Here is a 15,911-nt window from a genome sequence, read left to right on the forward strand (position 1 = left end):
ACGATGGTAATAATAGAAAATTTTAGATATTGACATTTCTTTTAAATTAGTTGAAATATTATCTGCAATAGATATGTTACAGTGTATAACCATGTTTGACATGTTAATCGCGACAGGGGTCACTGTTTGAATCGACGATGGTAATAATAGAAAATTTTAGATATTGACATTTCTTTTAAATTAGTTGAAATATTATCTGCAATAGATATGTTACAGTGTATAACCATGTTTGACATGTTAATTGCGACAGGGGTCACCGTTTGAATCGACGGTGGTAATAATAGAAAATTTTAGATATTGACATTTCTTTTAAATTATATATATTTCTATCAATTTGGGCGCCCCGGTCACCGGTGGCCCCCATGGCGTCACCGCCAAGTTTCCACAAAATGACGTGTCGTTCTGATACAAAATGTACAAAATTTAATTCTACTTACATTAATATTATTAACTTCTTTTACAATACATTCTCAAAATTAGCAGGTTTATTCTTAAATAAATACTATAACTAAAATTTTCGAAATTACTTTTATTACAATTATAAAATTTGACGAAAAAAATAAATATTTATAATTAATATAAACAATAATAATGTAATTAATTATTATTAACAAAGTAAAACAACATACAAACAACTTAAAAGAACGTCAAACAACGTAATACTATTTTAAACAACAACGTGAAATAATCAAAACAATGTAAAACTACGTGAAACAATGTCAAACTATTTTTAACAACAATTCCGTTCCAATCCGTCCATCGATCATTGTTTATTATTTTACGTTGTACACATGCAGTAATCTCTCTGTTTCAATAGGTCGGTTTACGTTACTGCACGGGAATATCATTCCCACGAAGTGACGTGTCGTTCTCGCGCGACAACAAGTGTTTACATTCGCTCCCTTGCTGGCTGCGGCAGTGGGGCGCTAGCAACAGGGGAAATGTAAATATTAAAGTGTCGTCTCGCCGCGCGAGGACTGCACACGATTAAAACAAACAACGCACTTTCTCACACAATTTTCAACACAATTTCTCTCTGCGATGAAATAGCTGTATAATTTGTTTGTATGCATTCACCGAGTTACTGTATTATAACTAGATGACACGGATTTATGGGAAAATTGGATAGGTGCAATTTAACACGTTCCGTGCCGCGTGTACCATCGATGGTACACGCTTGCATGTTTACTTAGTGAACTGAACAAATTGTTTACAAGAAATTTAGAACCGAAGAATCAATTTCCACCGCAAGAATGGGCTTTGATAAGTTTTTGTTACGTTGTTATGTGTACGAGAATTAATAATTGCACGTAATACATCAAGTTTTAGTAAAATATCAAAGTGTGAAGATTCGAGTAAAAAAAGCTCGGCACGGAACGTGTTAAAGCAGTACTGACTGAGAAAATTTGAGAAAATTAATATTATTTTCAATCCGTTAAAGGTATTGAAGAAACAAAGATCTTGCTATTCAGTTTATATTTCTTGTAATTGACGAAGACAATTTTTATTTTACATAAAAATTCGCAGTCTATCAGCGAGTAAGCTTATTAAAATATAAAGTTATCTAAAGTAAATCGATTGTGATTTTTATTACATGTAGAACACTATAGCGCGTTTCCTTTGTTGCACATCTTCGAATAAATATTAATAGTTTAACACCTTTTTCATGCCCTCCTTCGCTCTCTTTTTATGTATTTTCTTCTTTACTATCTTCGTTACGATTAATGAACTATATATATATATATATATATAATATTATTATTAATTATATAATTTTTATATATTGTATAAAATCCCTATATCCCTTCAATATTATTATATAATTTATATAACACTTTTTTACTTAGAATTCGATATTCTTCCATATTTCGATGTAAAAAATATAGTAATGTATTTATAAGAACAAAGTCGACCTTCAAATCGCCGAAACGTCTCCGCCTATAAAAACAATAAATGCACTACATAACGTGCCCCTTCGAACCATGCATCTTTCGTATACAAAACTTTTTCGTACGACGCATATTTTGGAAATTATAAGAGATGCACGTGAATAAATATCGTACGAAAGCGAGAGGAATCTGCCGAAAATTTTGCCCCGACCGCGATCGACCTTGATCGTTCCGCAACGCGTTTAAATATCGGGGACCGCGATCCTCTGGAGTTTCACGAGTCGACGCAGGACTCTCGGAACAGGGGGAGCAATGGCAACTGTCGTTCCCAATGAATCGTTGAAGCGGAAAGCCGGTGGCAGAGCAACCGCGCGGTCCCCGTGGCCCAAGAAAGAAACTAGAAAGGAACAAGGTAAAGTGGAGCAACCGATCCGGTATCTCCGCCTCCTATTCGCCCTGAAGAAACGGAAGGGAAAAGAAGGGGTAGGATACCAGCGGAATAATGTCTCTATTCTCGCTCGAGCCGCCACATTCTCGAGCTCGTTCTACCCGATAATTACACGTTACCGAAGCACACTGGGCGCCCTTCAATTAGCCGGAGGAATCACCTGCTTCCATTGCCGCTCGACGAAAAACTCTGGTTCGTCGCCGACCGTGAACCGACCCCGCGCAGCACCTCTCGGGAATCTTCGTCATCGCGGCCTCGTAACTGTCCGTTCGCTATCATCTTCGTCCCGGTTCGCCGATTTTGTCCCTTTTTCCGTCGTAAAACTGGATAAAAGGGTACGGGACTGTCTTCGACTCGCCCGTCGTTCCTTTCTTCCTCGGTTATGTCAAGTTCTATACGATAGCTCCGATGCCCGATCGGTTCTGGGAATACCACGTTCTTGCGCGCGGTTCGTTTGCTTCACAAGGTTGGATCGCTTCGGTCCCCATACGGATTATATTATCGCGTTCGTAGCTTTTATAATTGCGCTCTGTTTTTTGTTCGAGCCTTTAGATTCGTCGCGCCCCGATCGATGTAGAACGATTAAACAGCGATTGCGGTTTCAGTTGTTCTTTAGCAGGACTGGGGAAAAGTATTGGGTCGTTCGGAAAGCTGTTTCGTTTTTCATAAAAATTTCATTTTATAAGGGTGTTGAAGGAACACTCGATTCAGTATTTTTCCAAATGTAAAACACAATAAGATTTCAAAGCTACCACAAAAATGTCGAAAAGTTTGCTTTTACTCGTAACGTTAAAAAAAAATCGTCTTTCATTTTCTCGGGAAAGAACGGAACAACTTTCCGAACGACCCAACAGATTCGTGAAATAGTAAATAGACTATAAATATTTACGGTGGCCAACGAAGGTCAAATTTTCGTTATAGGCTCGGATAAAAAAGTTAAAAATGAGAGATTTTTATTTTTTGGTCATTCCAAGTCATTTCAATTAAAAAGAAGAAAACAGCATTTCGTCATTCGGTAGACTAGTCGCTCTATCATCGAAAAAGAAATTCAAGTCGTTTAGTTCAGTTTTAAGATAGTTCTCGCGTTTTAAAAGGTGTACGAACAATTTAATAGGCCACTGTATATCTTCTCATGTAATACAGAGTTTGGCAAATAAACTTATTCTTAAATAATAGTTACATATAGAAATAATACTTCAAATACATTTGTATATTTAACTACGTAATATCCAAATGTAACTGCTATTTCAAAAAAAGTTAATTTACCAAATTCTCACACGACAAAATAAAAATATCTACAGTCTGTTTACCATTTAAAAATTCTACTTCTTCTCGGCCCTGCTCTTTAGAAATTGAAAAAAAAGAAACAATTCTTAATACCGTTTGCTTTTTTAGCAGAGAATCTGCAATTACTCTTGGTTTGTAAGAACGAAGAAGAAACGAAGGTTTGCCGAGTTATTCGGTTCTTTATATTTAATGAAAAGTAATGGATAAAGTGGAACGGCGTGCAAAATATTTTCTTCGAATGCGATTAAATCTTTGATGAATGTCCTCGGGCGACACGGGTGCGTTAATTGCGATGGTTAAGTACGCAGAATCGATTACGACGTTGTCGCAAAAATAACCTGAAATGGCCATTTTTTTTCGAGAGGTCCGTTCGTTAACCGACTTCCAATATGGATACGGGCCGTAAGTACCGACGGCAATGAAGTTTCAGTCTAGTTTCGAATTGCAGTAAATTGATACGCTCCATGCAAATGATCGAACCCGGCGCGGTCGCACCGACGGCTCCGACGCGTTTGCTCCATTCCTTGCACGCGATTATCATCGGTCTAACAATAAGAAACGCCCCGGTGCAGTCGGACCGCGACGTTTCCTCGCGTCGAACGTATCGTTACGTTTAACTCGGTCTGTAATTAATAACGTTCGTTCCCGTCGGTCCCAGTTCGGTCGAAGATGAGCGGCGACGTTGATTCGAAATTATACGATCGGGACGTGCCATCTTACCATAAAACGAAACCCCATTAACCTTTTTCTGCTTCATACCCTCCCCTAATCGAGCCGCGGCCCCGCAAGAAATCTCTTAGCTGTAGGTCAACGCAAAAAATCGGCAAAAAAGTAATTAGTCCAGCGACCGGCTGCATATCCGAGGCGGCGCAATTTTTGCTCTGGTTCAACAATTCCAAGCCGTCGTACGAGATCTGTACGGAAAAATTCTATACATTCTCGTGGTGTATCGGCCGAAAGGGTCAACCATTTGCACTCGAGTGGTGACTCTGAGGCACCGCCGAAGTTTGTTATATCGCGTTCTAAGATAATTTTCACGTTAACAAAGTTTAGATTTGAAAAAATGGTTAAAAGTGTAAACGTTGTGTAAGTCGCAAGACTCAATTTCGTACGCATAAGATGCACTTTGTCATATAAAATGAAGATACTGTAAGTCAGAAAAATTATTTTAGATTTGCAGTTAAAGTAGCTTCGAGTGCGAAGGGTTAATCTTCGATGTACGGTAGAACTTCGTTTATTGAAACGAAATGTACGATGTCGACGTTGCGAATTTTTATTGAACTCCTATTAGCTGTACTACCGTCGAGCGTTGCTCCAATTATGCGAACGCCCACGTAAAAGGTTCGGTTAACGGGATATTCCGGGTTTTGGTACACGTGTTCTGCTAATATTTAAGCTGAAAGGAACCGAATGCTAAGCTGAAAGGAACTATTTTTATAGAACGAAACGAATAAAAAATGCACGCGATGCGTTTGGTTGAACAAAAATATTTTAGGAAAACGTGCCATGCCGTTTCGCCCGTCTCGTTAATTTGTAACAATCGAATAAAACGATACCTTGTTAAGAATGAAAATCAATTTTCATTTAACTTCTGTTCGTTGCAATCGTGTTGGAGCTTTTACTTTGCATAAATGCTCGTAGATAGACTACGCATTTTTATGCAAAGTCAATATTTTCTACATCATTTTTAAGAAACAGAAGTCAAATTAACATTTCCTTTCTCCCTCGATAATTTTAATTAATTGAAAGGAATATATCAACATTCTTGAATTCTTTAAATTCTTTTTCTGCTTTATATTTCACTCGCTCGTTTAAATTGTCTGCACTGACTGCAGGATACAGGAGTTTAATTGAAATTTACTTTTTATTTTAATAAGCTCGATAAACTGAACGTAATACAACAGTGTCTTTAAATCATATATTTTCACTTTTTCGAATTTCATCTACACATTTTCGTCGCAAATGCATAAAATCTGCAACCTACTCGAAAATAATACTCACACATTGTCTGCACTGACTGCAGTATGCAGGACTTTAATTGAAACTTCATATTTTAATAAGCTTGATAAACTGAACGTAATACAATAGTGTCTTTAACTCAGACATTTTCACTTTTCCGAATTTCATCTACACATTTTCGTCGCAAATGCATAAAACCCGCGGGCCACTCGCAAAAGCCACAGATCCGCGTCTCGCGTTCTCGATATCGACGTCGTCCATACTCGCGTGCCTTACCGCATTCATCCACGTAGACGTCTATCAAAGACGTTCTCCCTCGTCCCGATGGTCGTCGCGCGTCGTCTACGGTGACGTTTCATTTGCAACTTCTTGCGGGGTTTTTTTTCGTCAGCCGGCGGAAGCCAGGCCTCGAGATAATGGCCGAGTGGCCGGTGATGGGCATTGCGTGCGCAGTGCGCAGCTGCGGCACACAGGAACCATATCTCAATTACGGGATTAATATACGACCCATAAACGCGATGCCGCTGTGTCGCTTCGTCCGCGCCGAGCCGCGTACTCCCGCGCCGTCCGCGCGCGCGTTTTTCCTCTCTGTCGCGGGTATTTCTTCGCCGCGACACTGTGTCATCCAATTAGAGCCGCACTCGCCGTGATTCGTTCCTGTCAATGAACTTTCCGATGGAAACGCACGTTTCGACACGTCTTGCCCGACGAACACGGTAATTAGCCTGATAGGGGTTTAACCACTTGACATACGAATAAAATGTGCATCGACGCGTCCGAAGAATACTATTTAATTTGGCTCAACTGGACACTCATGTACAAGCTCAGAAACAGGGCCTTTTCTTTTTAAAGTTACATTGCTATATAACATTCAATAGGGTTGAAGTATAGTGTTAGTGTACAACAATTAAGTAATAGTATAAAATAATAATTTAATAATTTTGTAATGTGTGATACATCTCGAAGCATTTAGTAATATGTAGCGGAACGAGGCATATTTTACACTGCCAAGTTGTTTCACTTCTTATATTATATTTTACGCAAACATGGCATCTTTTTGCAGGATGTTGCTTTTTATTTGTCGCGGGTATATGTTCAGGAAAATGTGTCCAATATTTTGCTTGTTACCGAGTTGGGCATTCACTTTGCGACCGTCTGCCGCGTGTCGGATAGTCCGGCAGGGACAAATTACAAAGCATGTCTTCTGCAATATTCAATCGAAAATTCACAATCGATTGCTTTTGTGAAGTAGGCAATTTGGAATATAAAACATAAGCATTATAAATAGCTACATCAAACATATAAAAAAATATTCTTTTATATCCTTTTGCACATTTTCTCATGAGGGGGAAACATGCAAGAGATTGGTCCTGCTTGTCTACACCTCCCATTCCACGATTATACTCCAGAACACAGGTCGGTTTTATTTGTCGATGCAATTTTGTTTATCGGTACTGTTAGGAGGGGGAAAGCATCTCCAACAGTCTAAACAAAACAGCATCAATGCACGGCCGAAACAATTAAAGAATCTAATAATGAAATGCACGGCGTTCGCCGAATACAGTTCTTGACGTCTTGGAGACGTCAAAGACTACAATGGCGCATGAAGTAAATGACGTCTCCCAGACGTCATTGTATGTCAAGTGGTTAAATTCGAGAATTCATTGTCGCGAGGTTTACGGGGCCGTTCGGGAATCGCGCCGGTTTATTTCTCACGCCGCACAGTGGGCCAGATCGAAGATTTTTAGTGACTTTTCGACAAAAACCTAATTTTCTCGTATCGATGTCCAGTCAATTTTTATCGCTTGTTAAATGTCCATTACCCTCGAAAGTGGAAATATTAATAAAAATCATCATAAATTGTAATAGATACGACAATTTAAAGTTGAACATTTCGAACACTACATTTGACGTCAAAAAATATGCTTCTTTTCCTCGCAATGTCCCGACGAACCTAATTAATTTTTTCCTTTGCCTCCTTTTTTAACATTAGGTGGTACTACTTCTACTACTTTGGTACTACTTCTCGTTAGGAAACAGTAGCTTAAATTAAGATTATCGTATCCTATATATGAAAAATATAATGTTCAATAAAATACAAAAAGTGTAAAAATTCTTTACATTCGGCAAGGAATATCTTTTGACACCCAAGGACTCACAGTTTCGGACAAACGGTATATTTTCAGGATACTTTCCTCTACATAATTCTGTAAAAGTTATATACCAAGACGAACCAGATTGTATAAATTATTACGTTTTAAAGATATCAACGTTACGTTACTTCGAGGTTAGAGATATCGAAGTAATATCTCTATGTTCCAGTCGGTATTACACCCACACTGGTTACGAGGACCCACTAGTAATTCCAGGTACGTTAGTATTGTAATGTTACAAATAGTTTGTAACATTATGTTTAAACAATTTTTTTTCACAAAAAATGTCAATGAAAATTAATTAAAAATTGTTGTTTTACAAATGCAAACAAAATTTAATTATCTATAGTTAAAAATAACTATTTTTTAAATATTTTTGGTGAAAATTTCATTGCAATATCTTTGATGTGGTCCAAAAGTTATAATAGAATATCGTTTCAAGGGAGAGCCAATTCTGGAGTGCAAATAATCGTCGCAAAATTTGAAATTTCAAGTTTTCGAGCTGAAATTTTTACCGCAGCTGTTGTACACGATGTCGACGAGAATTGAGTACAGATTTTTCGCTCCAATTTTCTTTTCCATGGGGAACAAAATTTCTTTATTATGAAAAAAAGTAGTTTGCAGGACTTTGCGGTTGAAAATTGATTTACATCATGACAAATTGTGATCTAGATTCTAAGGTATTGATACAATGAGAATAGATAGTCAGCGATAAATAGTAAGTACACGATAACTAGTAATAAATAGCGAAAATAATAATAAATAGCGAATAATAATAATAATAATAATAGCGAAAATAATAATAAACAGTTCGCACCAGCTACTCGCCCGTTAATTCTATCGCACCCTGTACAATCGACGATCATGCAATTCGTGAAACTGGACACTGACCTGCCCCCCTCAGGTGTCCGCGAGCCGGGGAGGCTGAGACAATGGCCGCGATGGAAGAGGGTGCAACCTTCGAGTCGATCGTGGACTACGTGATGAAGAACACGAGGTTAACACGGTCGCGGGCGGGCTACACGGTGATGGAGGTCCTGAAAGTCGGCGTAGCTCTGGGAAGGATCAAAAGGACACCCCGCGGCACGTATATCCTGGCCGCGGATAAGCCGGAGAGTCCGATGTGCCAGAGGATCGAACAGCCGAGGTTCAGCGACGACAGCGACGAGGAGATCTCCACGGACGCCAGCATGTGATCGCCGCGCCGCGCGGATCATTCTTCATTCCCACCGGGATGTCTTGAACCTATCACGATCCGTTCGCCTATCCGCGCCGCGTTGCGCCGCGCCGCGGCTCGCCGCATCGACAAAGTGTTGCCGCTTGACGAATGTAAATTAAACGAGCGCCTCATTAGCCCCGGCCCGGTAATTGAATAATTATTTCGGGAGTCGTTACACGTCTCGTCACCGTAACGCTAATTACTCCGGCCGTTCGTTCGTCTTCCTCTCGCCGTTAATGACTCGACGATCGTATAAGCATACCGCCTCGCGGCTGAAAATGCAATCGTTTCCAGGGGCAGCGCCGATCGTTTTCGTCGGCGACGAAGAAATCGTACACGGCGGACCGTCGAGTTCTTCTTGCCGGCAATTTCGTGGCCAGATTTCCGGCCCGGGATCGGTCCCCGCTCCCGGTAATTGGTTCGTTTTAACTGCGAGCTTAAAGGTTATGAATTTATGCCTCGCCGCGTAAGATATAATTGGCTGTCCAATTAATATCTCGATAAAAAAACCATCCGTTCTTCGGGGTCCCCTGCCTCCGCCACCCTTCCGGCGCCGTCTCCTTCGATCCCTTCGTTTCGCCTTCGTCGGCCCCGTTCTTCGGCTAGGTTCCCTCGGTACGCCGCGTGCTCCGTCAGCGGGGGTCCGCAACTACCGAAAACCCTTTCGGCAGCGGCAAACGAGAGCAACGCGACCGTCGACGACCACCGGCTCGGTAATTGATTTTCCGTCGAACCATCGACGAGAAACCATCGTCGTCCCCGTTCGTCTCGACCGATCGCACGACTCGAAACACGAGCCGTTTCGTGTCGCCTAACGAGCGCATTTCCACCGACGCTCGTCGAAAACGGTCGTCTAATCCGCCCGTATCGTTTCCCGCGGATTCTTCGTTCGCGCGACGTTTACCGAAGCCGAGCGACGCTCGACGAATCGTTAGGGCGTTTGTTTCGACGATTCTTCGCAGATTCGCGAACGCCGATGATCGATGAAGCCGTCGTCGAAATAACCGAGACGAACCCCTTTCCGAGCAAATTGATTTAAGTGAGATGAATCTGCTCGTTAGTCGAAGGACGAAGTCACCTCCTCGGTTGCTGCCCTTCGTGTAACTTGTGACACACGATTTTCAGAGAACTACATTCGCCGCGGAAAGAATTACGAATATATGATGTTATCGTTAACGTTACGTTCGGTGTAAAATTCTTCTTTTATCTTAACACTTTATCGTCCGGTCGTGGTTTGAGGCTGCCACTCAGTAAGGACTGGCTTAGTCGCGCGCGCATTTGCTCCCAGTACCGGCTAAATTTTCGCTATTCATTGTGTTGTGCTTATTCCTTTAAAAATAATAATCAATAATAATAATTATTATAATTATAATTCATAAGGATATGGGGAGGTCAGCATACAGGAGGTCAGCTACTAACAAAACAGTAAAGAAGCGAAAACCGTCGATAGCTAAAAGTCGATTAATAGGCTATCGGTCGATAAGCATTGGCAATCGAAAAGCTGATTGATAGGCTAGCGATCGATAAACATTGGCAATCGAAAAGCCGATAAATAGGCTAGCGGTCGATAAAGTGGTATCATCGCTTATCTTTTTTCTTTATTTCTTTCTGATACGCTAATCGTGCAACATATTGGCAATGATCAAATCAATATTGGAACGCCTCCCGTTGTTCAAATAAATATTAACCCATTGACTGCCACGCAAATTTAGCGCGCCTTGCCCTGGGTGCCACGGTTTTATTTGACAGAAAACAAAGTTTTACAAAATATAATAATATTAAGAGTTACTGATATAATATTGCAATGGCATTTACAGTATTTTTTCATCGATGATCAATATGTTCTCTACACTATATACATTTTTCATTCATCCTTTCTAATAGTTCCTAACTCAAATAGCCATTTGTAGCCGTTCTAAACTTGCAGCACCCGCTACGAGATATCTCGTAGTTGGCAGTCAATGGGTTAAAACCACGTAAAAACTGTTATAAAAACTAGGGGAACGACTCTTCGATGGATGCATGATCCAGCCTGGTTTCTGGAGATGATCGAAAACCCGAATTGGGAGTCGTAAATATCCAAGAAAAGTAGCGTCCAAGCAAGTACGATTGAAAAAGTTCTGTCATCCATCGATGACCGATGTGACGCGGTAATCGAAGCGTTAACACGTTCCGTGCCGAGCTTTTTTTACTCGAATCTTCACACTTTGATATTTTACTAAAACTTGATGTATTACGTGCAATTATTAATTCTCGTACACATAACAACGTAACAAAAACTTATCAACGCCCATTCTTGCGGTGGAAATTGATTCTTCGGTTCTAAATTTCTTGTAAACAATTTGTTCAGTTCACTAAGTAAACATGCAAGCGTGTACCATCGATGGTACATGTGGCACGGAACGTGTTAACACGTTCCCTGCCAGACCGTTTTTTGAAGACTTTCCGTTTTACATTTGTATTATTTTGTTTCTGGCGTATGCTTTACAATAATTAAAATAGTGCAAAAATCATAATTATCAAGGAAAGGTTGTATAGTTTAACATGCATAACACAGCAAACCAATAAATTTATTTTTCTAGGAATTACTTTAACAAATACCTGGCTGATCATTATTATGCCAAGCGAGTTGCATCCTCACATATAATTTTTTTTATCATGCCTATATTAGTTTAAAATATAACATTTTAGTTAAATTCAAGTTTGTATGCGATTACAAAGGGATGTTACGATGAACTTTGTTAAAACATGGCAAACATAAGTGTGGTTTATCCACACAACTATCGCAGAATGTTACAACTTTTACAGTACTATAGAACTATAAATCAATCCCAGCTTCAGTGAAGCAGTAAGTATTGTGTCAACGACACGCGAATAAATGACTGATCGGAATAAGAGAAATGCAATTAAAACAAGTTACAGTAAAGAAAAATTGCCCATCACGCCGCGTGGGGCGTATACGCCCCACGATTAAATGAGGGCATCAGCAATAGTATTAAGATGTCCATAATTGACTGCATAATGAATTGTTAAAAAATTCTTCATTTTACAATGATAATACCAAATGGCTTGAACGGAAAGTTCAGCGTGGGGCGTATACGCCCCACGCGGCAGGGAACGTGTTAACAAACGCATCGTTCTACCAAATCGCGGACGATCGGCTCCGTCGCATAAAATCCAGCGCGCCACGAAAAATTAGAGTCTAAGAGTCGAGCCCGTGTCCCAGGAAAGCTTACGCGAAACAATAGCTAATATACCAGATATGAAACCTCGATCCACCCCAATTTGCACAGGCGACTGCGCGCAGTCTAGAAACCGTATGAATAACATCGGACCGCTTCATTTACGATTCGAAGCTCGCGCGCGGACTGCATCGGAGCCGAAGGATATCGTGACGGGCCCGCGGGCCCCGCGGCTCTATATTTCAGCCGGGGATCGTTGTCGGCACTTTGCAACAATGTGGAGAATGTCCGCGCTCCGCGCCACGTCCTTTGATTTGTGTCCCTTTGTTGAATAAGCGTTTTTCATGCATCGTGGCCTCTCACCGGAACGATGTAACTCGTTTCTCCCGGGTACGTATGTTAAGGACCTTTTAAGACGTCCCTTGAGTTTACCCCGCTGCGCTACCGGTACCAGTTTCCGCTCCCCGTGCCACGCTACACATAGGCGAGCCAAGCTATTGCCTCGTCGTCGAGATGAACCTGAGGCCCCTCCCGCGCCCCGGCCTCCTCCTCGTCCAGCCTCTAAAGCCTGTTGCACGGTACAGCGGAGTATCCGCGTTCTAAGCACCGTGCATATTTCATTTCGTTTATTTCCGGGTGGGACTTTTTTCGAGGACGACACCCGGGTGTCTCGTAACACGTGTGAACTCGCGGGTTGATGCACCACCCGATAGCGGCGCAGTTTCTACGTGTGCCCGTCGACCTACTTTCTGAAACAGACAGAAACATTAAACAGAAATATCGAACAGTAACAAACGAATAGAAACAAACGAAATCGAACGACCAGAAACGAACGAAACGTTGCAAAAATGTGAACGATGAAATATAGAACCGGAGTCGCGAGCCACTTCACCCTTTGCACTCGAAGCCATTTTATAACTGTAAATGAAAAATAATTTTTCCGACTTATATAGCATTTCCATTTCATACGACAAAGTGCATTTTATGCGTATGAAATTTTGTTTTGCGGTGACTCGTACAACAGTTACACTTTCAACAATTTTTTAAATCTAAACTTCGTTGATATAAAAATGATCTTGGAACGTGATATAACAATTTTAGTGATGCCTCAGAGTAACCACTCGAGTGCAAAGGGTTAAAAATGACAATAAAATAAAGATAGAATAGAAAGAAATAATAATAAAATAAATTAGAAAATAAAGTTGTACAATAAGAAGCGATGCTCGAGTTCATCGTCGACTTTCGGATCGCAGGCGATGCCACGGAGCATCGAAACTTCCGCAGATCGTGGATACCCGTCCGAGCTGTGCAACAGGCCTAAGCCTCCTTTCGGTGTCTTCTTCGCACCGCGATCGCGCCGTTCCCGCTCTCGCTCTCTCTCCCAGACCGGCGATCCGCGTTCTTCTTTTTCGAGGTGCTGCAGGTGTCGTGCATTGTCCGCCGTCGCGGCCTCTAAATCTCCGTCTCTGACGTTCTGCGGCGTAGCTGCGCCGTAGCCGAGTACTCCCAAGATGCATACGACTGTCGGGAAGTTACACGTTCCGCGGGGTTCTCTTATTGCAGAGCCTGGCCGGGCTGATAAGCATCTTTTTGCGAGAATTTCGGCCCCTTTCATAAGTCTCATCGCCGCGGACGTTCCAGCCTTGGACCGGCTTGGATGTTTAGATGTCTGGCGATGAGATGTACTCGAAAACCGTTCCGTGCCGGCTGATTTATTACACGCTCGCTCGGTCTGAATCCGAGCGAGATTCTGGGAGTGCATACCTCGCGAGTGCTTCGCGAAACGCGAGAATGAATGTTCCAATTTATTTGTAGGCTGTACTTCATTAAATTCTTTCGCGTACAAATATGCTGGAAAGTGGCTGAACGTTCGATTAGGTAAATAAGCAAAAATGGTGACAGATACAATAGCTAACGAATTGTCGAATGATGGTTATATTACTCCAATATATTATACTTTTCGTATATAAACGTGCAAAAAGCTGGACCAATGTTCGACTAAAAAAATTACAAATAATTACCTCAAACACGGTGGCCAACAAATTGTCAAATAATGATTTTATTATTATTCTATTTTACTATTATTCCAATATACACTTTTCACGTAGAAACGTGCAAAAAGCTGGACCAATGTTCGACTAAAAAAATCACAACTAATTACGTCGAACACGATGGCCAACGAATTGTCAAATAATGGCCCCATTACCGAAACATAAGCTTTCCACGTACAAACAGGCAGAGGAATGGCCGATCGTCTAAATCCTCTGTTTAGAAAAATTAGAAACAATTATCACAGACACGGTAGCTAAAGGATCGTGAAATAATGGGCCCTATTAGTACGGTGATGTAAGAATCCTACCTACGGAAGCCGAATCGAAAAACAATTCCCAGGGAAACGAATAGACCAATCGGTAAATACACGCCATAGGACAGCAGATCTCATCGCGGCGACCAATTACCAGGCCCTCCAGATTTATTCACGCGATTACACGGGCCAGGTCCTAGTACAAAGCCGGTTGACACGAAAACTACTCAGGATCGTAGCCAGAGCCGGCCGGTAACACGTCGCCTACACGTATTTATGCGTCCGCTGGTACACTGGCCGAAGCGTTCGCGTCGAAACCGAACAACCTGCGAAACGGACGCGTACAGCTTTGTCCAAGAGCGGAAGGACACCTCGAACCCGAACCGTTCCTGTTCCGCGGCGCCTATTCCGCGACGTCGTCGCCGGGGAAAATGTTCGATCGCGATCCCGTACACGAGATCCCAGGGACGCATCCCGGGTACCGGGAGACCTTAACAGATTTGCTACTTTGCTGGCAGACCGACGGCAAGATCATATTCTACGATCTTGAACAAATTGACGACGATCTTCGGTTGTGGGATCATTCTATCGATGCCGAGTTTTCAAACTTCTCTGACATTTTGTAGTTGGAAAACTCGAGTTCGAAGTTCACCGTCTTCCTTTTTTTTATTCTGTTCGTTGCTCCCAGTTTCCTGAATTTCTCTCAATTGTGGCAACATCCTTCCTTTGTTTCGTGTAACAAAAAGTTGGCTTCGAAGTCGCAGTTTCGTCGGAGATGCACTTTACGCGGTTCCTCTCGATCGGCGCTTCGTAATCTCTGCAATTGACAGGTAATTATATGATTCAGTGATCGTTATTAAATTTTCTGTTTGCTCTGTTCTCGCAAGAAAGTGTCGCAGTTGCAGTTTCTCGGAGTCTAAGCTTCTTTCCTCCGGAAATACTTCAAGGACCCGGGCAGGATTAATTAATCGCAGGACCAAAAATTTGTCCGCGAGTCCCAAATTTTCACTTCGACAGGGCAGGGTTCGTCCGCAATTTGTCGAGATCCTGACATTTTCGCGAGCCCCAGGCACTGTGCATCTTACCGAATGAGGCGGCCCTGGGTGTCCCCGCGGCCAGACGGAAGACTTATGCGTCTGCATGCCGACTCTCGCGTGTACGGGCCCAGAAGTAGGAGAAACAGGAAGAAAATGGCGGACAGGCCCGGCGAGCTCAGGGTGTATCGGCGGCGTACAAATTTATGCCGATGCCACGTTAATGTCCGCCGAGCCGCATACATTTCCCTCGCGGACGAGCGCGACGCTTCGCGGCGCAGCTGCGCGAGGGTAGGGCGAAAAAGTCGAGGGAATGGATCGAGTTACTGTATGGGGTTCGTAATGTATCGAGGACTCATTTTTATCGATGCGTTCGAGAGGGTAAGGGGCCGTCGTCCACGGTGGTCTCTGCGGACGCAATCGATCGCAGTTTCC

The 15,911-nt window shown here is 42.1% G+C and overlaps 2 protein-coding genes across 2 annotated transcripts in view; both read left to right on the plus strand.

The window, feature by feature from the left end:
* Nucleotides 1–15,911, plus strand: part of LOC117228881 (L-lactate dehydrogenase) — a 356,327-nt gene that overhangs the window by 156,104 nt on the left and 184,312 nt on the right. The window lies entirely within an intron of this gene.
* Nucleotides 8,651–9,533, plus strand: LOC143260766 (uncharacterized). The gene has a single exon (XM_076527386.1). It carries the CDS (start codon nt 8,669–8,671, stop codon nt 8,930–8,932), a length of 264 nt encoding a protein of 87 aa, XP_076383501.1. The 5' UTR covers nt 8,651–8,668; the 3' UTR covers nt 8,933–9,533.

This window comes from Megalopta genalis, chromosome 1 (assembly GCF_051020955.1).
Source record: "Megalopta genalis isolate 19385.01 chromosome 1, iyMegGena1_principal, whole genome shotgun sequence".
In the NCBI taxonomy this organism is placed as follows: domain Eukaryota; kingdom Metazoa; phylum Arthropoda; class Insecta; order Hymenoptera; family Halictidae; genus Megalopta; species Megalopta genalis.

Excerpts from the sequence above, each read along its gene's own strand:
- LOC143260766 (XM_076527386.1), top strand. The coding sequence starts at position 8,669 with ATGGCCGCGATGGAAGAGGGTGCAACCTTCGAGTCGATCGTGGACTAC.